General features: G+C 38.4%; 1 protein-coding gene across 2 annotated transcripts in view; it reads right to left on the bottom strand.

The window, feature by feature from the left end:
• Window positions 1-25,063, bottom strand: part of grm2a (glutamate receptor, metabotropic 2a) — a 31,830-nt gene extending 6,767 nt beyond the window's left edge. Inside the window, exons 1-3 of one of the 2 annotated variants that reach the window (XM_067505772.1) lie at window positions 24,245-25,063; window positions 12,424-13,162; window positions 1,276-2,113 (exon numbers count right to left, since the gene is read on the bottom strand). In XM_067505772.1, the coding sequence (XP_067361873.1) occupies window positions 1,276-2,113; window positions 12,424-12,951 (1,366 nt within the window). In that variant the 5' untranslated portion in view covers window positions 12,952-13,162; window positions 24,245-25,063. Of the gene's footprint in view, window positions 1-1,275; window positions 2,114-3,852; window positions 3,966-12,423; window positions 13,163-24,244 lie in introns of those variants that run through there. The other variant, XM_067505773.1, reaches the window with a different exon arrangement.
• Between the last annotated feature and the right edge of the window lie 2,359 nt (window positions 25,064-27,422).

Below are 27,422 nucleotides of genomic sequence, written 5' to 3'. Positions count from 1 at the left end.
AGGTGGCTTAAATAAGGCACCTACCAATATCCTGGTTGTGCTGACTTTAATAGAAGTAGCAGTAGTGACTGCATACCCAGCCAGGAAATAGTGTGTTAATGCACGGACTGACCAGCCGTCCATCCATCACGTGTAATTGCTTAACTTGTGTAGGGTCACAGGGGGCTGGGGCCTATCCCAGCCGTCAACACAGAGAGACATATAAAGAGAGACAACCATTCACACCTACGGGCAATTTGGAGTAACATATAAACCAAATGTGCATGTCTTTGCACTATGAGAGGAAACCAGAGTACTCTGAGTTAACCCAAACTAGCCGGGGAAGAGCATGCAAACTCCACGCAGAAAGGCAGCAGACGACTAACCACTCCACCAATGTGCTGCCCACAGACTGACCAATCTAACCTCTATTCCAAGTCTTTGGATTGTAAAATTTGTTTTCATTTTTTTCATAGATTAAATAATAAGAACATTACAGATCATTCACTAAAGCGAGTCCATCATTTGTGAAATGTGAATGTGTTGATGGATATGCTGTTTAAACCTTTGTGCTTCAGCTTTGTGCAGACAAGCAGAAAGCACATGTTCTCTCTGCATGAAGACAGGAAGTGATTTATTTGTGTATCTGCTGTGCTTAAACTGAAGAACCCTCTCTGTATTCACACTTAAGTCAAGATGCACGAGAAAAGAAGCCTCCAAGCATGGGAGTGAGGAAATAGCCTTATCTTTGAAAATTGAATTATTGCAGAGTTCATCAGTAGCTGCAGTGTATAAACATGCAGAATTACTCCTGCCCTAATTTCACATTTTATATAAGCTGCTACAATGAATTGATGTAACCTAACTTGTTAGGATACAGTATGTGTACAGTGCACTTGAGTGAGATTACATTATAATGAAGCAAAGCAAAAATTCAATCCGCAAGACACTGTGCTGTATTTACCCTCTCTCGTTTTATTCCTATCTGCCTATCTAATTCCCTCTCCTCTTCCAAATCTATCCACTGACTAAAAGCATTTCCTTATTGTTAACCAATTGACTTCTGCCACAGTCTCTATGAGCCAATCATCTTATAGCTATCAATTTTAAACTTGTTTGTCTCTCTGCTGCTGTCAGCTGTCATTTCAGTGTCATGTTAATGCAACTCTTCTCCATCTCAGTCAAGACCATGTTCCAACAAGGGAACAATCAGCAAAGGAAAAACACATCACATCATGACAATTCATATTGTTGAAACAACACTGTAAAAATATTAGCTAGCGCGATTTTACTCACCATCAAACTTGACTTTGAGAATGTAGTCTCTGTAAAACTTTCTACCATTGCCAGGTTTAAGGGCGTCACACACCTTGGTGGAGTTGGGGCATAAGGCCTGCCTCATGTTATGTAAGGCGGTAGCCATTGCATAAACAGCATTTACTACAAACATGATCTTGGATTCGGGTTGAAAAGGAACTTCACGGAGTGACTGCTTCCCACAGCTCAGATCATGGAGGCTGCACTGGAACTGGTTTTCCCAAAACTCTCTGAACCACGGATTCCTTGTGTTGTTGTATGGATGCAAGGCAGTGAAGTAGTCGTTAAACGGAGGTATTACATAGGAGGCCAGTTCAATAGTGAACGCTCCATCTGCAACAGCTTCACTTCCCCTCACCACACTCTCCTGCGCTCCCCATCCATCACTGGCAACCCAGATGAAGGTGACGTTCATGCGATTGGCTGCCACCAGCAGCTCGCGGGCGTCTTCGCTACGCGTGAACAGGATCACCACCTTGGCGTTTGACTTCTGCTGCAGGGAGCGGATCACATTCTCATAACTCCATCGACTCATGGAGCGGCTCACCTTGGCTGAGGTGGCAATGCAGATCTGGCGGGCACGTGCCTCCTGCTGGAAGGCATCGATGCCAGTCTCACCATAGTCACCTTCTGATGCCACTGTGGATACGTATGTCCAGTTGAAGTAACGCAGGATCTCTGCCATGGCCTTGGCCTGGTAGAAGTCAGGGGGCACGGTGCGAGCAAAGTAGTCGTAGCGGGTCTTGTCGCTGAGCTTGGCACTGGTGGAAGCATAGCTTATCTGAGGGATTTGGAAGAGTCGCAGCAGGTTGGCCACCTGGTAAAAAAGGGAAAGACACCAGATGAATAATGTGATATTGAAATCAGACTTCACATCAATAAATATCTATTAGAGTAAATAAGCATACTATTATAATACATTAATTGGGAAACTGGGAATTATCTGATTATAGGTCACACAGAAAACATACACCTGCCAACTGTGGGAATTGTTTTAATTGCTTGTCATTAAATGAATTAATGAAAATGGCTACATTACATATTTCTCCCCTGCAGATGCAATTAGTCTCACCCCATTCAGTTTTTCATTTCTGCACCACATCCCTGCTGGGACTTTCACAACACTCCAGCTGACTGAGTGGTGAGATAGTGTATTTAAAAACTGCATGAGTCGCTCTATATTCTACCTTATTTCTCTGATTTCTGGTGCTGTCAACAAAACTAACCAAACAATATGTACAGAGGCCTCTGTGGTTGCAGGTGTTAGCCACAGTGGATAGAATTTTTTTGTACTACAAAACGAACAGAAAGTTCTTGTTTTGCTTGGAGAGATAAGAAGTAGTCACAGAGAGGTTGAGGGCAGGGATGGGTAAGTGGAAGGGGGTAAAAGTATCACAAAATCTTCAAACTTTGTGTTTTCTATGTAATAGGTTTTGTCAGTGTCGTGACATGGCACACAGAGTGCTGAAGGAGTTACTGACTAGCTTTTGCTTCAGGCATTTCTGTGGGAGCCTAAGGGGAGCCTGTCTGATCACTCAAGAAGAATGCCAACCTAAATCTGGTTGACTTTAATGTCGGCTCTCACACCAGCACACACTCGTGGCACAACATCTTGAATGCCAATGAGTCCCTCCCCGGGAACTGAACAAGAGAGTAAATTCATAAATAAATACATCCACTCGATGTTTTAATCATCATTTCTATATTGTCACATTGTGACTGTGTTAAACGTGATATTTTTTCACCCTGGAAATATTTCAAACAGTGTACTTTAAACTATAAAACTGTCATTCTCTATGTGAAAAATGTTACTGCATTTTATCTTTTACACAATGATATGAGTAAATGTCATGCATTTATAGCAAAAGATTGCTTGAAATTATGCTGGTGATGGGAAAGTTACATGAAAAAATTACGGTAATTCAATAAGTCACAATTTAAAGTCACTTATACAACTGCCTGTATAAGCTACAAGGTAACAAGTATGGGGCCAAATAAATAGTTTCTTACTGGAGCCAGTTTAGAACTGCTGGCATATTGGTCACAAAAACTACATAGCAGTCAGCAATGTATTGTATCAGACAAAAATCATAAATCAAATACTCCATCACAAAGGGGCACATGATACACGGACATGACACTGATCCAAATAGATCCTCAATGAAAAATTGGGCAGTAAACAAAGACATTACAGTATATCAACTGTGGTGTGCCTATAGGAATCCTAGTTACTCTGCAGAATCAGAGAGATGAATATTAAATAAGCCAATCACAGTGGTTTCCAGACCACTAGATTTATTTGAATTAATGAGAGAATGCCTTACACACCATCCAAACCAAATCATAAAGAGGCAATGGTGAACTAATTTTCTAGCTGAACATTACAGCTGTTTCTCTAGGTAGCAACTGACAAACAAAATGGGAATCCCGCTTATTAAAATGCATGAGAGAGGATTTCATATCAGTTCAAAGGTTATTCTTTCCTGAACCCCCCTGTTTCAGGTCAGAAACCCTGATTAGGCACACAGGTTAATAATCCCATTTCTTATTACCTACATTGAATTGTCTCTTTCCTTAAACTGCCTTGACAGCCTTTCTCAACATGTGGCGAAACAGCTGGCAGCAGTGTGCTTGATCTCTTAGGAAGAAATCAGAGTATGATCTAAAGTGGCAAGTGACACACAAACAGTAATTAATAATTTAACGTCCTTCAATTCTTCATTAAAAACTGTGAAAGCAATTCCCATAATAATGAACTCTTCTGGGGTTCTTCTCTATAATTCCCACATAATTGCATTTAAATACTTTTCATAATAAAAGAGGCGCTATGTGTTTTGTACTGAAGACACTTCAATTCTTGAATTGAATTAAATGAACTGACCTAGTCTTTGCTTTCAGCTACAAATATCACATAACAAAACATTTAAAACTCAGCTGCATGTCTAAGATGACATCAGCATGTTACTGCACCATCATGCTCTCCATATACGCAGCATACATGGCAGTTATCAGGCAGTACTTCAAATTCATCATTTGGAACATGTTACATTTGAGGATGATTAGTTAGACAGGTGCTGACCGAACAGTAAGACGTTGTAAAAAATTGACAATCGACTAAAATTGCGGAAGACTTTTCGGTTTACTTAAAAACGAAAAACACATTCTGGCCTTCCTTGGTGTACCATAGCAAAAATGAGACAGGAGTAATGAGAGGAAGCTTGGCAAACTATGCACATATTCAGTTTCCACTGCTCTGATTATCATCAAATGGAGGTTCGGTGCACACACAAGCATGTTGAGAGAGTTCCTACCATCATACTTTCTACTTTTGAACCTATTTAAATTAACTTATTGACTTTTTCCCGTATGGCAATGAAAAGTAAATGATCACAGACCATTATATCAAATGACTTTGCCTGATGCCTATAACGACATTTTAACAGAAGCTTGCAGAGGATGCATACAGAAAACCAGATGATTCTCTCCTGTGTATTTTGAAGGAGAATATGAAGTGATGGTGAAGTATGGTGTGTTAAAATGTGTGGCCAAATAGACAGACAGGACAGACATGTTCAATCCTTCAGTGTTGCATTTTTGTTTATACTGCAATTTTGTTTTGCTACACCATAAGTATTTGTTGCATATTTTGTTTCTACAGCATTTATTATGCTTGATGAAACATTACTGTACATTTACTGTAATGTACCACTGTGCTAGGCAAAAATTCTGTTTTTTACTCTGTTTTACAGTATTTAATGTTATTACAGGAAAGATTATACATTACTGTAAATGTACAGTAAATGATTATTGCGGCAAAACAACTATACATTGTGACAACATTGACTTACACAATGTTACTAGAACATTTCAATTTGACAGGGCTGACTTATTGAAAATAAGTAAGAATTAACTTTTTACACATAATCCAAAGAATTTGGTGAGATACATGCTTTTACTAATAACTATTGATTTTCTGTATGTAAACACATGAAACTTTGAGAATGCTAATAATATTTTAAAAAATACTAGCAAATCAGAAGATTTGGTTATGTTTTTGTTTAGAAAAAACATAACAAAGGGAATTATTTTAGGAAAAAACAAGTTTAACATTTACTTTAACTGTTGGATAAATTAAATTTAATAGTCAGTCATCAGCTCGAATATGTTTTTAAAATCTTAGTTGTGTTCAAAGAGGTTTCTCCATATACAGGTACAAATTCAAAACTAAAAAAGGTTACTCATCAATACTCATCATAAGGGTTAGTTAGTATAATCCAACTATATGTGATTTATGAAAGGTTGCAACACACTCTGCCAAAGATGTCTTTAAATGACAGTATTGCAAAATATTAGCAGTTAGTTTGAAAAGATGCATACATGACAAGTCAAGATCCTTCTATGCACCTAAGCCTGTCACTAACACGAATCATGAATGTATCAGAGGGCAGACCTCAATCTACAGGCAAGACAGTGATCATGTTTTGTTTTTTGTTTTTGTGATTGCTTATGAATATTTACAACTATGTTTAGTTTACCCAAGAAACCCTTTGCCAACTTGTTACAAAAGCATGAGGATTTTAAGTTGAGAATCCTGACTGTGATGGGTTCAAAGGAGCACAGAAGTGTTGGCGTTTAAGAGGACAAGAACAGCAGAGAAGAAGAACTTGAGGAATTATTCACATGACACCAAAAAAATGCTGAGTCAAAAGGAGCGAAACATGCAATGCATTAAGGGCTTCTATGGCGACTTCATAGCCTCCAGACATTGTTGTTCAGCAATTTGTGCTTGGAGGGTTTTAAGAACCCTGTGACAATGTTGTTTTCTCATATGCAAATGTGAGAAAACAACAACAACAAAAAAGACAGAGTATTGCGAGACCTGCCTGTGCATCACTGTCGCTGTGTTGTACAGTAAATTTGGGCAATTATACATGTGTACATGAAAATTTAAGACATGAACAAATCTTCGATTGCTTTAGTAATGTAGTTAATTTTGTAATTTCTTTAGTAATTTCTAAATTGATATAACTGACCTTTAACACTCCTACAGTATTAATTACTACAACAGTAGCTTCCCAAGAACAGCAGTGTTACTGTTTTGTCAGTGATATTATATTTAACATAATAAAACATATACTAATTATGCTTTCATATGAGTTGTCAGGGTAATCATGAACTAGTGGACAGCCATGTTTTTTTTGTAGTCTGATAAAGACATGCATTAAAGGACGACTTCATCAATTTCTGACTTGCTTTTTATGGCTTTAGTTTAGGGTCTAAATGTGCACTAATGCTTTTAACCTTCCCTCTAAATCCCCTATATTAAAATATGCTTTTAGCTGAAAAACACCTCTAGTTGACATCACCCAGAGGAATTTTTCATCATTAGAAGTTCAGATGATGTCATGTGGAGAAGCTCTGGAAAAGCAGGTTGAGCGATGAGATGACATTATCTGAACTCAAGCTCCTTCAAGTGATGTCATCTGGAGGCATTTTTATTAGCTAGAAGATATATTTTAATGTATGGAAGTCAAAGGGAAGTTTAATGGCATATATTTACATGAACTACCCAAACTAGAACCAAAAGAAGCAAATTCCAAATCAGTGAAGGCATCCTTTACAGTAGAGACTAAACGATGCAAATGAAAAAACATCATTGATACATATAATTGTGGTTTACTTGTGGTTTCTAATTAGAGACATAGCCCTTATTTATCAAGTTCATCTAAAATATTCTTCATGTATGTTCAGTTGTTAAAACCAAAAAATTAGGTATAATGTTACATTTCAGTAAATTTGGTGTGATTACACAATCTGCAAACCAGGAGTTCAATGGCACAGACATGTTTAATCAGAGATGTTTGACAGGTGGGTGGAGTTTAATTACATCTCTAAGGACTTGAATTAACAAAATGATCAACTCAAATACTTCCCACACTGAACATTTTATTACAAATATGTTAAAATTAATACTTAAGAATTAAAATAAAATCAGAAATTTGAACTTTCCAAATTTTAGCAGTAACATAAAATATTGGTATCAGTTATACTGTACTGATTTAAGCATAGGAATATAGTAAAGAAAATAATAAATAATTTTTTTTTAAAGAAAGGTAAATAGTCTACCACTTTTGTACTTTCTAATTCATGCTTAGAAAGAAGAAATGAGAGGAGGAGGATTACAGTCATCGGTCCTCACAATTTGCACACAAGAGTTTTGCAATCACAGTCGCTTAATATTAATCTAATATCAGTTTTACAAGAGCAAACTAAAGGTTTATATATATAATAGTTTTCCACACTGCACCACACTGTATGACCAACTGTCTTATGAATTAAGCTTTAGGGATCATCCTGGATCAAACTGCACTATATCTAATTAACAAAATTAACAACTGGCTTTTGACTGCAAGTTCTGGAACTGAGGAGATTACACTGAAAGTGGTTCTCTCCCAAGCAATGACAGCATACAGGACCTAACTGTACTTGACACAGAGAGACAGAATAAAAGGATTCTGTTTCCATACAGATACCCCTAAGGCACCAGACAACACCATGAGCTAGATTTTTTCAGACTGACTTGTGAAAATCTCAATTTACAGTTGCATTACTCAGCATAAAACCCTATTTATACATAACAAACCGTAATACATTTTAAACTTTGCATATCTCATTTTTTTTCTATTTACTTTTAATGAAATCGAAAGGCAGTTTTCTAAAATGTGCTTTGGAAATGCATAATATGCATCTATAGTGCATATTAGGAACTGTAATTATTTGGATATGTGGCTGCTTAATGTGCTTTTGAGTGGGAGAGAGGCAACACAGACAAAGACATTTTACAAAAATGAAAGATCAGATGTAGTTTGGGCAATAGACAAATAATAGACCTAGAGATATACAAGAATCAAGAAATAGAAGACTTAGAGAGATTCCTGGTCCAGGAAATATCAGGCCTACTTTGTAGAGATGTCATGATTTTTTCTACATGAAAAGCCCATCTGCTCTTCCCAGAAGACTGACTCAGTGTGCTTCTACAGCAATAGCTCTGTATTCCCAGAGCAGCAGTCCTTAGCTCCACTCATTATCACACATACACAAGGCCCACCGCAACACTCTGAAACACACATGCAAACACATACACGATAAAAAGACATGCATGCATATATGACACACACAGAGAGCATAATTAGAGTATGCACTGAATCATTTTTTAGTTTATTTATGATTCAGTTGCTTGGTAACAACTTTGAAAGGGTAGAAACATGAACTGTTAGTTACCTAGAGCAAGGATGTTTTTTGATCAAGTTGTTCCCCCTCGAACTGCTGCATAATAGGAATCTCCTTTATGCTACAGTAGTCTTTCAAAGCCCCCAGTGTCCACCATTCACACACCACATGTTAAGCTGCAGCTGCACTTCCATTAAATTACAATGTCTGTAACTGAGCTTTGACTTGCTTTTATGGCTCCATTGCATGAATCTTTGCATTATTATCTCTTTACAATCAGTTTTGTTTTGTCAAAGATACATAAAAAGGCCTGCTCAGTGTGACCTAGCAAGAAAGCTGCTTTTGGTCAATCACACATCTGCATACAGTACAAGGAAAAACCAAATTGGGGTTTAGCTTATGTCTTGCATTGATTCTGTCATGTAAATTCATGTTAACATTCCTTGTATGACTCATGTATTCTCCAGACATTGGCGGTTACTACCTGCAGATGAAGATATTCTAAAAATAGGAGTGTTTGCGGGTGGTTAAAAATGAGATTCCTAAGTTTGCTGAAAGCTCATACATTTAGATTATTATTCCGCTCACAGTTTAGTCTGCAAATGTCAAACAGCTTGTTCATATCAGGATCTTTATCTTCAAATTCCAGCATGCATCCTTGTGAGTGTGTCTTCTCCTATTCCAATCAGAAAAAATGATCACATCTCAGGCAGTGAGCTAAAATATTTCAATTAATATCAAAAAGGTGCCATTACACAATAAGAGCTATCATCCAAATGACGCAGAATAAGCTGGGTTTCTGCCATTTTTATGGCTCTCTGAAAGATCAGAGTAGGTTATTTTTCATTGTTTGCACATTAGTTCCAGAAATTTCCTCTATCTTTGTTTCATGCCTGAGAATAAATATTTTGTGAACTTTGAGTGTTTGACATTCAAGAGGTGGTGTTCTTCTAAAGCGCCATGGTGACTGTGATGTTATGCCTTGTGATGCTCTAATACCAGTGAATCTTATTTAGCAGCACAGACTGCTGTTGGGCAAAAAAAGTGGAGTCCTTTCCATTTATTAACCAAAAACCAACCCAGAGGCGAGATATTTCCCAGCTGTAAAAAAATATAACACATCTGTAATTAACCTTCATTTTTAGAACACTACATAATAATATGCCCCCTTCATAAAGCAGCAAAACACCAGAGGAGATTCTAATCTTTTTACTTTCAGTATGGGAAAATACCCCTAAAGATACTGTAGGCAAACACATATCTTGTCAGTGCTCCTAGTCTTCACATTTGATTGAAGATGCTGAACGTAGCCTAATGAACATGCCATCAGATGGTCATTGCTCAACTCTCACTGCTGTTTAGATCGAGTACTTAGAACATGATTAAGGCTCAACATCCAAATCATAGAAATATTTTTACAAATAGATTCCTTCAAACTGTCCAGATGGCATTGCCGACTTCCCTCTGACTGTGAAAGAGGGGCTTTGATTGTCAAATGGTTTGACGGCATACACCGCTATGTGACTCCATCTCTTTTCCTCCACTATGATATCTGCCTGTCACTGTCTCAGTGTTTCTGTGAAACATGATCCCCCGTTCAATCTCTCTACATCCTCTGTGTGCATGCCCACCTCTGCCAAACCACCAGACAGCCCTGCTGCAACCACAGATGGTGAAGACAGGGCCTAGCCTGCATGAGCGTCATAGAACTTCGCCTCCACACTTAACTCGGACTGTGCCAATGTAACGCCAGCATAGCTAGGCATGCAGCCAGATACACCCCCATATCTGTGACTGTCACACTACAACACCAGCAACAGAGCAATGCACTGCCTCATTGTGACAGATTTAGACAGCACTCAGCGTTCTAACCACCTGTCAGTTCCCCATGCTCCAACATGTCACCATGGCAATCGGGGTCTTTAAACTAATATTGTTGGTTGTCCTGTAAGTGCCTTGCTGTTGGGATGAAATACACACATCTGACTTGACTGCCTGCTGTTCACACAGGCGAGCAGGCACGTTTGGCTCTTGGTTGCCTGACAATGCAAAAACCAGGCAGCCACAAAGGACAGAAACATCATGTGGAGATGGTATCTACAGAACAACAAGTGCTAAAGAAATGCCACACATTTACATGCCCTAAAAGCCTATCTCTGTGTAATAATATTGGGCCTGAAAAAAGTAGGACAGTCGCATTTGTAAAGAAATGCACCTCTTGTTTTCAAAGGGCAAATCTCCCACAGCAATCTGTGCAACCTCACAGTGATTACATTAGTTGCAAGGACAGCCAGTGATGTGTTTTAAAATGAGATAATAATGCGATGACATGTCTGGGTAGCTGTCTGCCATGATTATCGAAGAGCTAGCATACCTAATAAATGAAGTGCATTGCAATTTATACTGCAGGGTTATTTAGAGGGTTATTAATGGTGGGAAAGGGAACTATGTCCCGTGGTGCAGTCCTAATGGTAAGGAAGATTCAGTGAAAAGCTAGGGCAGACCTCAGACCTCAGGCTTGTAATAGTACACCTATAAATTACCACAAGACAAGGGCACTCTCTGAGGAGCCCAAGATGCTGGATTTCACTAAAATTACAGCTCGTTTATCAAATCTGTTATTTCCAAACTGTCCTTTTCACGAGGAATCCCTTTTTATAGGTGTTCTGAATTGTCCTCTTCCATCGTTTGTCAGGAGCTTTCTACTTGTATAATGTATCACTGTACTGTACTGTGTTTGTTTGGCATTGTGTTTTGTCAGCTGGGAGAAAAAACATTTGTTTCTGAACTACAGACGAGTATGAGCAATCAGGGACTATTAAACCTAACACCATTTTAAGTGTAGCATTTACTCAATTGAATATCTGTAAATACAGTATATTGATTTGTTTTGCTTGCTAAAACTTCTAACACATGCCCGCCTAAGAAAACATTTGTGTGACAGCAGACAGTGAAGCAGCTATTCGTTGTGGTTAAAATTATGTTCGGATCTCAGTGCTGACATATTTACTGCTGGCCACTGTTGTCTACAAACCATGACAAAAATGTTTAGTCAAGCTATTGAAGGTATCTATGGTTTATTAATGATCTGAACCCAGTCATTATTTCTGGTTGGGCAGAAGTCTGTTCCATTGTTCAGACAAGCAGATATCTGGAACATGAGGCTGTGGGTCTCGAGTGAGGTGAACCATACCCGTGAACCGTGCTCAGCCGAGACGGCAGACATGGTTGGGTGAGCCAGGATGATGAGGTTAAGTTAATGCTTTAAGGCATGTATATATGTGGATATTTACAAATCTCTTCTCTGAGTGACTTAAAGTTTCACTGATGTGGCGACCATTTTACAGCTGTAGATCTCCAGACCCAGTTAGCAGAGCTTTCATCACATCGGCTTGAGTGAGCTGAAAGGAGGACTGCTGCTTAAAGTAATCACGCCGTCTCTAGTCATCCTGGCAGCCCGTCTCTAGCAAAAACATCTGTAGCATGTCTGCCCCTGACAGGACTAAAGTGTGAATTGCCAGGAAAAAACATAGAGATTTTCAAAATTAGATCAGACAAGCATATGGGTTCATTCAGGTAAACACATCCTCCTTGTGGAGCCGATACTCATTAAGTGCCTGTGTTAACATCTCACAAGAGGTAATTGCACATGGTACAGATAGACAGTGACAGTATATGACCATCCATCACACTCTAGTACTTCCTCCTTATTCTGTGTTTCTCTGAAGCATACAGTAGCACTAATAACAGTAAAAAGAAATAATGTAGCATTTTACTAGCAGTGATCTTTATTCAAAACAACGATCTTGAAAATCTATTATTAGATCATTATAAATATTATATTACAGATGTAACAGAGCCCATCCACTAAGTTTGTGTCTTTTCTTTAGTTCCTACCTGAATGGAGACATCACTGTAGGAGCCACCTATGACCCCAGATATAGCCAGAGGGACATCATCATGGATGGCGTAGGAGCCGTCTGGGCACGTGTACTCACTGTCATCCACTTTTGTGAGGGATGCCCTGACAAACTCCAGAGACTGCTCTAGAGCGTAGGTGTCCTTTGAGCAAGTGTCCAATATATGTGCTCCCAGCCTGATTCCAGGCAAGATGCGCTCATCCTTGTTGATTACATCTAGTGCCAAAAGCATGGCCTCCAGTCTCTGGATCCCTCTCTGAGCATTGATCTTCCCACAGTCCTCTGCCCCCTCGCCCTTCTGGTGCACAGGGAACAGGCCGCCAATCATCAAATCTCCGTCCAGTGTGATCTCTCTCTTGGAGTCTGTGCTATAACCTACCACAGGCAAACCCTGGGGAGCCTGGGCAAAGAGAAACACAAATAAGCACAGCAGGCTGAGGTGGGACACCCAGAAGGGTCGGGGCACAGGGCGCACCCCCACCACAGGGGATTTCCCCAATGACATATCCCTGGGCAAAACAAGGTCACGGTCCTGCCTGTGGTTTCTGGTCGGTGTCTGGTCTGCTTTTGATGATGGTGGCACTCAAGAGATGAACAGTAAGGCGCAGCAGCACCAGATCTCAAAGCACAACTGTTTTTATTCTGACAGAGGCCATTTCAGCCTCATTGCCATCCTCTCCATCCCTCTCTTCTTCAGAGTTTTTGTAGATTACAGCCTGCAGATCAAACAGAAAGAATTTCAGTCACAGCCTTTGAGCTGGAGTACAATAATCTCTTTGTTTCACTCACATCACATCTGCCAGGGACTGAATTGTCCTGTGGAAATTTTTAACATCTGCACAAGTCAACATTTGTATTTGTTGATTATGATTGATTATGGATGTGATAAGCAGGACAGAATAAAATACAGACCATTCATCGACGACATGAGTACACCTTGATCTTTAATTTCTTTGACTGAAATTACAAGGACAATTGTGTTTTGTTTTTTTATTATAGAAGGTAAATACTATATAATCAACTAATTACTTTGTCTGCAGAAACTTGACAGCAAAGTTCACCTTTAGAGCAAAGTTCAATTAGACCAGACGTCACCTCAAAAGGATTTCTCGATTTTTCAACATGCACACAGTCAGTGTGACTTCGTTTAGACCAAATTTTATATTTTCCAGCTCCACTTTCTCCTTTTATTCATTGTCTTTCCAACCTTATGTTGCTTCCCTTCCAAGGTAGATGATTGTATAACTCATTTTCTAATCACATATGCACATGCTCCTGAACACCGTCTACAAGTCTACAGAGCTAACAAATCATGCTCCCAAGGAACATTTTGTCCAATCTTGTTAACTACTCACACAGTCTTCAGTAAACACATACAACAATAGTAAAATCCACATGTAAGTATAATGAAAAAAGTAATTAGAATATTTCTCTTTCAAGCATAGAAATGATTAAATAACTTGTGTGATTTTAACTTGTGTGTAATCTGTAATGTGGTAAATTGCCTTCTTTTAATACAAAGTGCAATGCAACTTCAATGCATGTAATTCAGTTTCCCAGCTAAGAACATGTTTGTAAAAATGTGACTGGTTAGTGTAGTGAAAAAAAACATTAAATTTTAGAGTCGCCAGTGAAGTACATTATATATTTTAATGAATAATAATACACAATTGATCAGCCAAACCAGAGCTTAGCATTGGGATGGATTTCCTGGATTCTTAGTTACGGTTGTTTGAGTCTTACTAAAATTGATTTTGTTAGCATGATAAACAAACCAGCGGCTCCTTGATACTGTATGAAATGGAAATGCATGACCATAGAATTAATCTTTGCTTTTAGTTGTCATCTTGAAAGCAAATTGATAAACGTTTCTGTCCACTAAGGTAGATAACTTTTTTTATATATTACTGTACTGTATAATTGCAAGTTTTATCATTTGCCTGAATTAAAAAAACTTTCCAGTTAAAAAAAAAATCATAAGTTTGGCATTAACCCTGTGCTGAGTTTCTGTCTTGTCCTAAATTTGTGTGACACTTGTAAATAGTTAGAGCTGATCCAGCTCATGTATGCAACAGAAGAGATGCAGGGCTACTGTTCAGTCCTGGCATCAGTCCCCACAAATCCCAGAGGCTTAACAAAGCAGAGTGTTGAGTGGGGATGAAGTTTACTGCAGTAAATTATTGAGCCAGAACGAACTGTCTCATATCCACTGTTTCAACAAGTCAAGTAGGCTGACAAGCAGTAATCACTGTAATGGGACATTATCAAAACAAAGCAAGGGGACATTTATGGTTATATTTCCTCACTTCTGTTTTAAAATACTGTCATACCTATTAAAATAACATAAAGCTCTCAACAAGTCAGACTACAGATCCCATGCTTTGGGGTGTTCTCTGTTTTTCTCTGTCTCATTCTCTATCCTTTCTCTCTCCCTGTTTCCATGGAAACTTGCCAGTAGATGGAGAAGGTGACAAGTGGGCCAGTCTGACCATGCATGGTGCTAGGTCCTGTGGGAGAACTGGGAAGCCTGCACTAAAACTGACCGAACTGATCAGACTTCAGTTGAGCATCTCTGAAACCCAAAAAAAAAAAAAAAAAAAAAAACAGTAACTGTCTCTTTCAGGACACAAAATGTTGCAATAATATATTCTATCTATCTCTGTCTGAACTGTCCAGCAGTTGTCTTATGTATTGTCTTAGAGATGCTTCTGGTGCAACCACTGCAGTCTTTAATTATAAATAAGATGTGATGTGTCACATTTTTTGTGATGAACTGTTACTTATACCTAATGGGGAATAGTTTTCCCACATAAAATAAGTGTTTGGATGTGAGACGATGGATTTGCTCCCTCAGCAGCTTGTCAACAAGTGAAAGTCCATTGCAACATCTAGAACATATGGGCTAAGTCACTTCTAGTTCTGTCAGATAGAAAAGCAACTGCAGACAAGGGAAAAAATGCGACTGTGTACAACAAGAGCTTTTTTGTGTTTGGGGAGCGTAGTTGTGTCGCTCTGCAGCATGTAAAACACTGCCATCATAAATGTCTTAATAGTGAAGTAAGCTGCTGTAAGCAGACTAACCATGGTTCTTGGCAGTAACACTGATAAAGCACTTAAACACACAGGCACAAGAGAGAATAGTGGCAAAAGGATTTCTAGCTGACACATTGTGAGTCTCCTCCCTGATCCTGCAGATGATGTCTCTGTCACCTGCACACTCTTTATCTCTCTCTTTGATCCTTACCATCCAATATCCAATCAATATGATAGAACACACATTCCTTATCATTCACCTCCTCTCTACATGCAACATTGTTATGAATTTTGCTTCTTTATTTCTTAACCAAAACCTATCATGAGTACAGTATAAGTTTTCCTTTACTTCATTTGAAAATCACTACTTCAGTGTGTTAAAATACACTTATTTGCTTTCTTGTCAAGAGTTAAAAGAGAGTAATGAGAGTTATGTGTGTATGATGACAAGAAAGCTATTAGCAATTTGTTTAAAACAGAGCTGGAACATAAATGAATCAAGCCTAGCACTGTTTAAAGGTAAAAAAATAAAACAATGCTAACCAGAAAACTTGCCATATAAAATTAGATCTGAACAATAGACTCGTCACACTATTGCAAAAGCACCTCTGCTACCTGAAAACAAACACAGGTAATTCTGGCTCAAATAAGAATTCAACCCAGAAGTCTCTGACTTATTTGCATTAAACAAATAAATAAAATGTGTATATATACAAAGATATTTGGGGAAATACACGTATACACCATCTCTCAAGAGTTCTATGAAACGACTGATAGCACTCGCACACCTGTGCACAATATAGCTTGACACAAAGACTGAAAACTAGAAACAGACAGTAATTAATTAACTGTGTCTTGCTTGGTTAATGCACATTAAAAAAAAATGGGTAAGATTGACACATTTTACCAGGTTTATGTGTTGGCCACTCAGGTACTGGAGTCCTGCTCCCAGCCAAGATTTATAATGCAGTCATTAAACTACAACAGGTGATTTTTTTTGGCTTTTAACAAAATGGAATGAGTATTAAGGTGCTGGCCGGGTGATTTTGTTACTTATTGACAAAGCCAGACCACTCTTTAACATTTTGTGCTAAGCTGGTGTCAGCTTCATATTCACAATGGTAAACACACATGATGGTGCTATCAGTTTGTGTCTGATCTAACTCAAACCAACTATCTATATTTCAAGCTATTCTTATGGTGATGAAATGAATAGTGATAATATTTTATAGCCATGAAAATACTGGAGCGATTGTTGTGTTTGTAACTCACAATGTACATTAAATTAGTATTATATATCCCAAATGTATGTATAGTGACAGATGCTTAGATGCTAAAAGTAATATTTACACTTTGGATGTAAAATCCCTCCCAAGATTCTGTCTACACACAGTAAGTTCAAAGAAAAACCGTGAATGTTATTTTTCCTCTCCCCTCCTATACCGCCATCCCTGTTTCCCTCTTCACCAGATGGCCTTTTTAATTCAAGAGCAAAAAGCCTGCCAGCCTCTTAAACAGTTCAAACCAGACTGTGTGAAGGAATGGGAGGAGTGATTGGGGGCTGAAAAAATACAAGAAAAGATAGCAGATGTGAGAGGGCAGAAAAAACAGAAAAATGGCAGCACTGGCAGCAGTGAAAAAGGGGCTTTAGGGTGGGGTGAGAAAGATGCTATCCAAGCTGATTTTCTTTATGACAATCATTTGCCCCAGGAGTGGAGCGCTGCATTAATATGGTAATATCCCCCTAGGCAATAGCAAGTGCTGGAGAGTGGAGGTCATCCACTGTATATGCAGCCCTTAGCCTGGATGAGCAGGATAGATATCCCCAGTGGAATGACTTGGACTATGGCTGAGAGGAAGCAAAGGTAATGGGAGTCAGACCTCCCTAAAATCACATTTCCAGCTGACAAAGAGAATGGTCCTCGGTGGGGGAGACTGAAGATGGTCTGCTAATGGGAAAGAAAGCACACACACCTTCACTCACACACACACACACACACACACACACACACACACAAACACACACACACACACACACACTGTTTGGTTACTGGTCACAAACAATATGCAACTAAAATCTTCAAAGCATGTATGACAAATGTGACTCAGATCATTGAATATTTGATATTTAGTTGTAATATTTGAAAAACCAAAACTGTCCAATAACTATCCTTATTAAGAAGTAGGGTATTCAAGATACAGTACATCCAAATAGAAACAGTATAAATGAATTATTCTACTCAGGCATGATTCACAAGATACAAATATCAACTGTAAGTGGATACAACTGAGATCCACTGTCTACCACCAAAGTGTCTTTCAGGTCATGTGAAGATCTCTGTGGTTGCATGACCTTTAACATTCCAATCTAAGAGTATTTCTATCGATAAGATTTTGGATACGTTTTCGACTCAAATCACTTAGTTCTCTCACTAAACCTCTGTGGAATTGTTCACACTGAATTATTCCAACAGTAACATGACAACGTGATTCAGCAGCGTGGGCAGCCTGTTAAAATGTTAGGCTGTTACATTTTTAAAAACTAGTAGTTACTACATTGATCTGAAGTGTTGACAGATATTTACAGAAAATCCTACATTCTAAACACCTCAAGAAAGCAGTGTCTGCCCCTTAGTGACCACACTTGGTAATATTTATGTATAATTGTTTTTTATTTATTGCATGCTGAGTCCAATAGACAAGTTGCAAACTGTAAAATCCTTTTTCCTTCTATAAGTTACAGAGGACGAGCCAACCTTTTCATATAAGAAGCAATCGTTCCGTAAAAACAAACATTTCTCTGTGATCATGTCAAGGTTTTAGCTCTAGGTTAAGAAAGAAATTGAGGCAAACATGACTCACGTCAAGCTACATCACTTACGGAAATGTAATAGTGTTGTGTTGTTCATTACCAAAATCACAGTAATAATCGCTCTAACTTTATGTTTTATTGGATACCATCTTCCACTGCTTGCATTAGCTAATGTGTTGAGAGAAGTATTTAGCCTCCAGCTATGCTCTGTCCCGCAGAAAACAACATGTTTACAAAAAGAAAAGGTGTCTATAGTCAATATAGTCTTTAAATTATACAGCTGTCAACTCAGTAAGAAATTATGTTTAAAGACTTTTACAGTACTTTCCATTTAGTGTCTTAAACAGGGTTGACCTACATTCTGTACTATCCCTGAACGCCTCTCAACAGGGCACATCTGCTGCTTCACTACACAGTGTTACCCGTAGCTTTAAACCTATGCAAAAAAAAGGTTCAATTATGTCAAGAAGAGAGAAATTCGCCATCCCAACATACAATAATAATACAGATAAACAATAACAATACAGAGAAATAAGAGAGAAAGTTTTTTGGTTAGCTTGGTGTTTTTACACTGTTTTTTATATTTAATCTAAATGCGGTTTTATTTTCAACTAACTTAAGGCCTCCACAAAAATATTTCTGTGCTACCCATATGTCCTTCAGCGGTAGGATAAACCCTGAGCACATTACTAAATTAAAAGACGGATTGTGCACAATTTACCACATGGCACAGCAGCAGTAACTTAATTCTTTGATCTTCTGTTTCTTCATTGCACTCAAACATACAACACAGAGAAGCAGATTTCAACTAATTTAATGTGTTCACCTGTCAGTTTGCAGGATGATATAATACACATCTCATATCTATCAAAAACATGCCCATGGCCACAGAAAAGCTATGGCCATCCTTGCTCAAGAGCAATCATGTATTTAAATCCACTTCAAGGATTCAATGTTTTGCAGATGTATAACTCAATAACTTAATATTAACTCTGAAGTTACATCATAAAACTCTTTGCTCTTTGCTAATTAGGCCATTTATACTATTAGAAATTAGAAACTGAAGAAGTTCTCAGTGTTGGAAAATCTACTGATGAAAGAAAAAGACATTTTCTGAGTAACATTTGCTGCAATTAAGAAGACATTATTCAATTTGAAGGAATCACTGCAACTATTCCAGTAAATTCCAGCCTTTTTTTACTATTTGCATGCTTGCAATACAGTATATGCTTCTGACTTCTCCATCTGTCAAAGCCGACTGTACCTAACCTCTTCCTCATCCATCTCCTCTCTCTCTCTACCTGTAAAGCAGGGAATCCCTTGTATGTGTTCAACAGTCCTTTGCCTCCCAGGAGCCCAATTCTGCTTCCCTCATCAAACATTCATCCTATCTCTTTGTCTCTCAGAGATCATTACTGCAGAGCCAGTGATTGGCCAAAACACTGTGATGGATGCATGATGCTTTTGTTCCAGAGGTTTTTACTGTTTCTTTGCATTATTCATCATTACACCACAATATTAGAAGAAAGATGCATGGGTCACCATTACTTTTGCGCTTTTTATTTATTTATGTATTTATTGGCAGGCATTAATGTTGGTTCTGGGCTAACCATTCACATTAACAAGAGTATTTAAGTTACATTATTTTGAAATTAGACCAATCAAGAGGTCAGATTCAGTTTTTTACATTGTAAAACTACAAAAATAACAATCAGGACTGTATGTAAAAAGTTGCTTCTCTTAATTTTAGATCTTGCCTAAATAAATTGAAAGTTTCATGGTTATAGTTACGCTTGCACATACAACAATAACCTGTACCTTAAAGCATTTGATAACAGAAATAGAAAGTAACAGAAAGCACATTTTATCTAATACCCCTGAGAATAAATCTATATTATTTCTATTAAACGTGAAAAATCTGTGTCCTAAGTTTGATTACACGTTTGATTACAGGACAGTGTAGTGTGTGTAGTGTCATCAAATACAATTGACACTGGTCTAAAAACTTCAGCAAACAAACCCACAACTGTATTAATCAAAACTGCTGTCAGGGCACAGAATGATGTAACAATCCCATTATTTTATTCCAATTGAGGGCAGTGGGTTTGTCCGGCTTTGTTCTTATTTAATTTCATTCTTTGTTTAATTATACATTTAACTAGACAACATTTTACGTGTTCCACTTAATTTGCATTTCTAACAACATAAAACTAAATAGTCCATGTGAGTCAGATGTCAGTCTATAAAAACCAAAATGCTGCCGAAAAGCTGGACCTTAAATATTGTATTGCAGCGGTTCCAAACTTGGAGGTCAGCATCTCTACAAGGACTCCCAAGATCAACCTGGTGCATTACAAGATAATTATCAATATCAATAAATTTTGATACACAAGATTATGTTTATTTTTCAGACTTTCTAAAAACCTGCTAAAAATGATAACCACTCTATTTAAGCTGCTCACAACATTTTGTTGCATCAGTATTTGATCACAAAGCCCTCACTAAGCATAGTATTAAGTTAAATGGTCTTTTGAACTACTACTCAGATAACACAACTGTTCTGGACGTTTAACAGTGTTTTAGTGGCATAAGCAAAGAAAGCAAAGTTTGCCTGACTCTTCTCCTCAAATATAATTATCAACCAGGTCCCTACAGTGTGTCACTGCTCAATTATGAGCAACTACCAGCTGAATTAGAACCTTCAGATATTTTGTGTTAAGTTTCTGTGAGCTTGGACATCTTTTGAACACAGGTAGAAAAACATTTTTATTAATTATATTATTTTGAGCATTCCTATTCCTGTCAGGTTTAGTTGGAATGTATTTATATAAAAATTCTAAGTAAATGGAACCAGAAACATTTCGTGAATACTCACAATTGAAATAACTGACAAAGCTGACCTAAGAACCTTTCACTCATACAGCACAAAAAGAATGTAAAAGAGAAATTACTCATTTGAACGTATTACACATATCAATAATTCATTGGAGGCTTCTCTGTGTTTTCACTTGAGTAAAAACCTGTTTAAATTCTACTTTGAGTTACAAGTGCTTTTGCTATTTAACCTGTAATTTTACCACGATTGCATCACCAGTGTATGGGAGGCTGACTTCTATGTGACATTTGAGCTGAAACTCATACTGCATAGCAACTATAAATCCAGTAGCTTATTAAAAAACACTGAAAAAATTTACATTTACTCTGTCTGGGACTGTGTCACAAAAAATTAGTGCTAGGAATGTCATTGCCTTGCACACAACATGGACTTGTCTAATTTACACTGGTGTAGATAAGATAACAGTACTTTATCATGTTATATAATATAAATCAGTAAATAAATGCCTACAGTATATTTACAACAGTACAGATGGACGTCATTTACCAGTTGTTGTGGGCATCAGGTGTGTAGTATAGACTTTATATGGATGGCGCTGGCAGTCATTCAAGTGATGTACCTCATCACCTCATCAGCTTCTGTGTGTGTGTGTGTGTGTGTAGGTGTGTATGTGTGTGTGTGTGTGTGTGTGTGTGTGTGTGTGAGGGGGGGACTGTTTAACAATAAGGAAGCTATCAAGCTGTCCATCAAAAAGGACTGAGAAATGTAATTAGGGATCAGTGGTAGCTGCATTGTAAGAGGTCTGAGTGATGACAAAGCAACAAGGCAGAAGTCTATTGATTTCAAATCACAAAGTTTAGTCATGTTATGTTGACTTGGTGGCAATCCACAAATTGGTCCTAATCTTCACTTATAACTAACAGACAAACCACTTTATTGATCATTGTAAATTTTAGCGGACATTAAAAGAAAAAATTATGCTGTTTGTAAAGGTTTTAAAGAGGCTTGTTGTTATAATTGAATTCCTTCTATGAGTAGCATTTTGGTTAATCTGTTTTGGGTTCTCTTTGCAGATAAGGAGTCATGCATGCATTATCGAAAAACTCTTACATGCTGCTGTCTAGCCGTGGTTGTTGAGTGCCCAACTTAATTAAAATGAATCCCCGTCCTTATGTAACACTGCAAGTTTGTCCCTATCAAGCATCAAGCCAAGCGTGACAGGTGAGGCATACTGTAAGCAGGACTAAGCTGTGGAGAGACCATAGGTCAGACAGCCTTACAGCCGCTTGCTATTGTTTGTCTCTGGATTTAGATGATGACAGCAGATGAAGTTTTCCAGTCAGCCATGACCTGAATTTACAGTCAATTTCAGCTGTGAATGCTCACACATAACTTCACTTTACTTATATGCTTTGTGCCATGAAGTAAGAAAATCTGTCTGACGTACTGATGATCAGTGAAATGATTAATGTTAGAGTATATTGATAGTAAAATTTACACCAATCAACTGCAACACTGAAACCACCTGTCTAATAAAGTGTGGGGACTCCTCGGGCCACCAAAACAGTTCTGAGCCATTAAGCTCTGCACTCCATGAGACCTCAGAAAGTCTCCTTTGGCAAGAGGTTGTTTTTCCAGCACATCCCACAGATGTACAACTAGCCTGAGATCTGGGGACCCTGGAGGACAAGGCAACACTTGATTAATGTGTGGATGGTGGCAGGGCATATTGCCATTGCTACAAAGACATGTATTTGGTCTGCAAAAATGTTTAAGTAGATGGTACATGTCAACGTAACATTCACATGAATCCTGAAATCCACGGTTTGCCAGCGGAACATTGCCCGAGGCATCACACGCCTCCCTCAGCTTCCCTTCTTCCCATGGTGCACCCTGGTGCCATCTCCTTCCCAAGCAGACAACACACACACCCGGCCGCTCACATGAAGTAAAAATAAACGTGTTTCATACAGACCAGACCAGCTTCTTCAATTTCTCAATATATTAATGTTCTGATGTTCACACAGGCACTTTCACACATCAGAATCTGAACCTTGTCAAAGTCACAAAGGTGCTTAGACCGTTTTTATCTGCTTCATCAACTTCACATATATCCCACTGTTTAACATGTGCTGTTGTAACAAGATAGCCAATCATATTCACTGCGCCTGGTTTAATGTTGTGGCTGATCAGTCTGTATCAGTCTGTATCCTGTCATGAACAGATTGCACTGTACTGACGTTTTTTTTTTGTTGTTGTTGTTGTTGTATTCTATCTGCTGAACATGCAGATGTCCCAGGGACTATAGGAAGCGTCCACTGTTGCTGCATTTTGCCTCCCTAATGGCTTATTAGCGACGCAGGCTCTCAATATTTGCTCCTTGAAGTATTTAGGTATTTTTATTTTCCTAAAATGCATTGTAAATCCCACTGACATGATAAAACACACAGAGTCCGTCACTCTGTCCATAACCACACATACAGTCCATCACTGTCCTCATGCTCATTTACAACGATTGGCGGTAATCTGCACTAACGTTGTCTAACAATTTGGATTATTACATTTGAAGTTTATTTCCCAATGCATCGCGTGAAAGAGGAGAAGGAATGCCTTCTCTGTAAATTCGTCGAGAAGATGAGCGACGTTTGTTTTACGTTGTTTCCATTACATCAATATTCTAACAAAGCAGCTCGTGTTTTTGACTTTAAACATTCACTTTCGTACTTCTTATTACACAAAGTAATTTTCCAAACGAATGGGATTTGAGATATGGCGGTTTTGTTGCACTGCAGCTGGCGGTTTAGTAGTTGTGTTGCAGGCTTATACATGTGCAGCAAGTGTTGGCTTTAACCAAAGATAGTAGTAAGTAAAAAGGAGGCAAAGACGCATCAATGAAAAAAAATAACATTATTCTTAAATATCATTTCTGGAAAATAACAAGGTACATCCTAATTGATTCCTTCCATTTCAAACTGCAAGAATATGACACTACTTTAAAAAGAGTTTTAAAAAGGTGACAACAAATTCAGAACTGAATAAACTGACTTAATTTCCGCTCCTACTGTAGAAGTACACAGCTAAAGCACCTTCAGGCGCCTAACACACAGCATATCTTACCTGTGCAGGATTCCTCGGTTTCCAGTGTTGCCGTGTGGTGAATGAACCGTGTGGAATCAAGGCATGTCCCTTGCAGCAATGTAGAGTTTTTATTTTGTTTTTGTTTTTTAAAAAAGCCTAAAACCAGTGTGGCTGTGAACTGCACTGGAGCTGGATGAATGAATGAAGGAGGCGACTGACGCTGCCTGGAGTTTGAACCGCGGACCAGGAGCTGTCCGTGGTGCTGATCAAAACTGCACGACCAACCGCTGGATCCTGGGGGGTCTGATTCTGCTGACAGCGGTTTAAAAGTCACATTTCCTAAACATGCATCAAGCAAACACAGCTGACCCCCAAGTCATTGTACTGCTGAATAGACGGTGTTTCGTTTTCTTGAGCGTCAAGTGTGAAAGACTAGTATAGAGACCATCTAATGACGTTTACGTGTCTGCTTGGATGCCAGATTATCTGCTGTAGCACAGGAACGATTTAGACACACAAAGTTGAAATTCTACCTGTTACTCGGGAAGGTTTCACAAAATTCCCAGTAAGTGACAACCACAGCGGCTGAAATAAGCGCCTGCTGCCTCAACTCTCACATATGGACACTTGAACAAAGGCGCAGCTACTCGATGCAAGAGCAGTCCTGGAGACACCCTGCCTCATCCCAACCGTGTGCCAGATGCACATTATGTAATGTAGAACGTGGTTTCTCTCAGCAGCGTTGTTCTGCTTGGAAAGCTGTTGAATTGCATGAGAATATCAACGGGGGGAGCTACAGGACTCGCCCCCTATTTGTTCAAGCGTTCAGGAGGGTGGTACGCTGTAATTCTTTAGAGACTGCTTATTTACAGCGGTGGAGATTTTATTTGGGATCCGCAAACAAGTTTTGACATGGCACGGGAGAGTGTGAGGTCAGTCCCAAATGGCACCGCGGTGCACGCGGGGGGACATGCGCTTTGAGAGGGATGAGCTGCGACCCCTTTTCTCTCCCCTGCCAAAAGCAGATTCAGACACGCAATGGTCGGCATCTGAATTTGTGTGTTGAGACATCTCCCCAATATCCCCCTCCATGTGCAGTGTAATGAGATTAATAATTAACATCATGGAAAGGCAATAATCTCCGTGCCCTCAAAGCTGCATGACACCCCTGTAGGTTTCACAATTAATTAAATCAGCTGTTGACCCAGTGTGTCATCACAGTCTCTTCCAGGCTGATTTTTAATTTTTGCTTTTGGATAAAGGTCGGAGTGCCAGGATTAAAGGTGAAAGTGCAACAGACGTGCTGAGGGCATCTGTCCCTGCAGACTCATCACACTTCCCCTCTGTTTGCATAGCTACCAACCTGGTAGGATGTTCAGAAAAAAATGTTGCCCACTGTCTGTTAGGTGAAATATATTAAGGCTTGATGTAAGAGAGGTAATGTTCAGTAAGTCTGTCATTTCCCCCATACTTTTTGTTTTTTAATTCTATGGATATCGTAAGGGAGAATGCTTCACTTATCCATGGCTGAACAGAAAAGTGTGCAGATGGGGGATATATTAAAGCAATAACTGACCTTCCATAATCTGCAGTGCTTAGGAGCAAAGAGTCTTCAAGTCTCTAGAATTTAATGGAGAGGACCACAATTCTTCCTAAAACGTTTTTGACGATGATGTGGTAAAGGGTAAATGTATACATATACTGTAATTGGTCTCAAATCTCTTCAGAGTCAAGACCAACTGATTTACATAATTTTTATATCAATTTACCAATTCAGTGACCCCCTTTGCCCCTATTCATTTATTTATCTATACACTTTAATTGTCAACCCATCTTCAGTTCATCATCTTCCACTGAAGATTGTGTTCATAACTGCACACTGTAAAAAAATTAAATAGACCAACATAATATTTAATGGAAGATACTGCACTGATTTGTCTATTTGAGAGTTTAGAGTGACAAATGATTTGCCAATGCATTTTTTTAGTAATAAACATATGTTTTTTAAGAGAATTGTGATTAGGTTGTACATATTCACTTTACCACTGATGGTCTTGTGATGGTAATGTCATGCAGGACAAGGGTCAGCATGGCCACTCGGAGCAGTGTGTAGCTACACAAAATGTGATGCAGAGTGTGTGTGCAGAAGTGGTAGAAGTCAATATTCAAATAAAAGTGCAATTATTGGCCTCAAGTCTTCCAATCTGTTATGAAAGTAAATGTGCTAAGCAGATTATTTACGTTTTACTTTCAGTACTAAAGTACAAAAAAATACTTTAAAAAACTATTAATTATAAACAATAGTGATTATGGTAATTCTGGCAAATTATGGTAAGTAACAAATAAAAAATAAGTTCAGTGTTGATGAAGGTGGAGCTGATTTTAACCACTTTATGTGCTGAAAGCTGGTTAACTCATCTGCATTTATTAGTTAATAAAATTTTTATAAAAATATTTTTTTTTTTAAATAAAACCACCTGAACCGGCTTATCAGTGTGCACACTGCTGGATGATTTATAAATGAAAAACAGCAAACACAGTGTTTTTATTCACCTCTTCACATTTGTGTGTTTGTGTGATAAGCAAATCTGGACCAGGAGCAAGAAGGAGGTGGTTTTCTCTGGCTCACCACTGGGCAAAGAACATTATAATGTCCATCAGTACATCAATAGTCTGTTGGAGTCTATTCTTCCTCTTATGCTGTTCGCAGAGAGGATTAAATAAATTGTGTAGAACATGCCAAACCACTCAATGAAATACTGTCCAGACCAACGACCAAGGTGACAGAAGTTTGGATACAAAAACATTGTTTTGTAATATGTGTTTATATGTGCACCCACTTGCATATTGATTAAACACAGTTTGCACGGGGGGGGAAATTGCTCCCTCAAGAAAATCTTAAAGCAGCAGTGCTTAATGTGTCATACATGTCTGTGCCTTTGATGGTTTCACGTTGTTTCACATTACAATGTGAAACCACCAAAGCAGTTAGCATTTAAGAAAGAGCTTAGTATGTTACTAAGCACTTACTGCCTCATCAATAACTTCAGAAAAATTTGTCCCACTTGCACCAACACTTTGTTACATCTCTCTGTCTCTGCTGGGAAAGAGAGAAGTAAAAATTGGTAAGATTTGCCCTGAGAGTAGAGCCCTGACAATGTGACATACCTTTAGAAAACTTAAAACTGAGGCAGTTTTTTAACAGACATCCATATTG

This window comes from Channa argus, chromosome 5, assembly GCF_033026475.1.
Source record: "Channa argus isolate prfri chromosome 5, Channa argus male v1.0, whole genome shotgun sequence".
Taxonomy (NCBI): domain Eukaryota; kingdom Metazoa; phylum Chordata; class Actinopteri; order Anabantiformes; family Channidae; genus Channa; species Channa argus.
The sequence above is the reverse complement of the archived record's forward strand: the minus strand, read 5'-3'. Positions and strand labels throughout refer to the sequence as shown.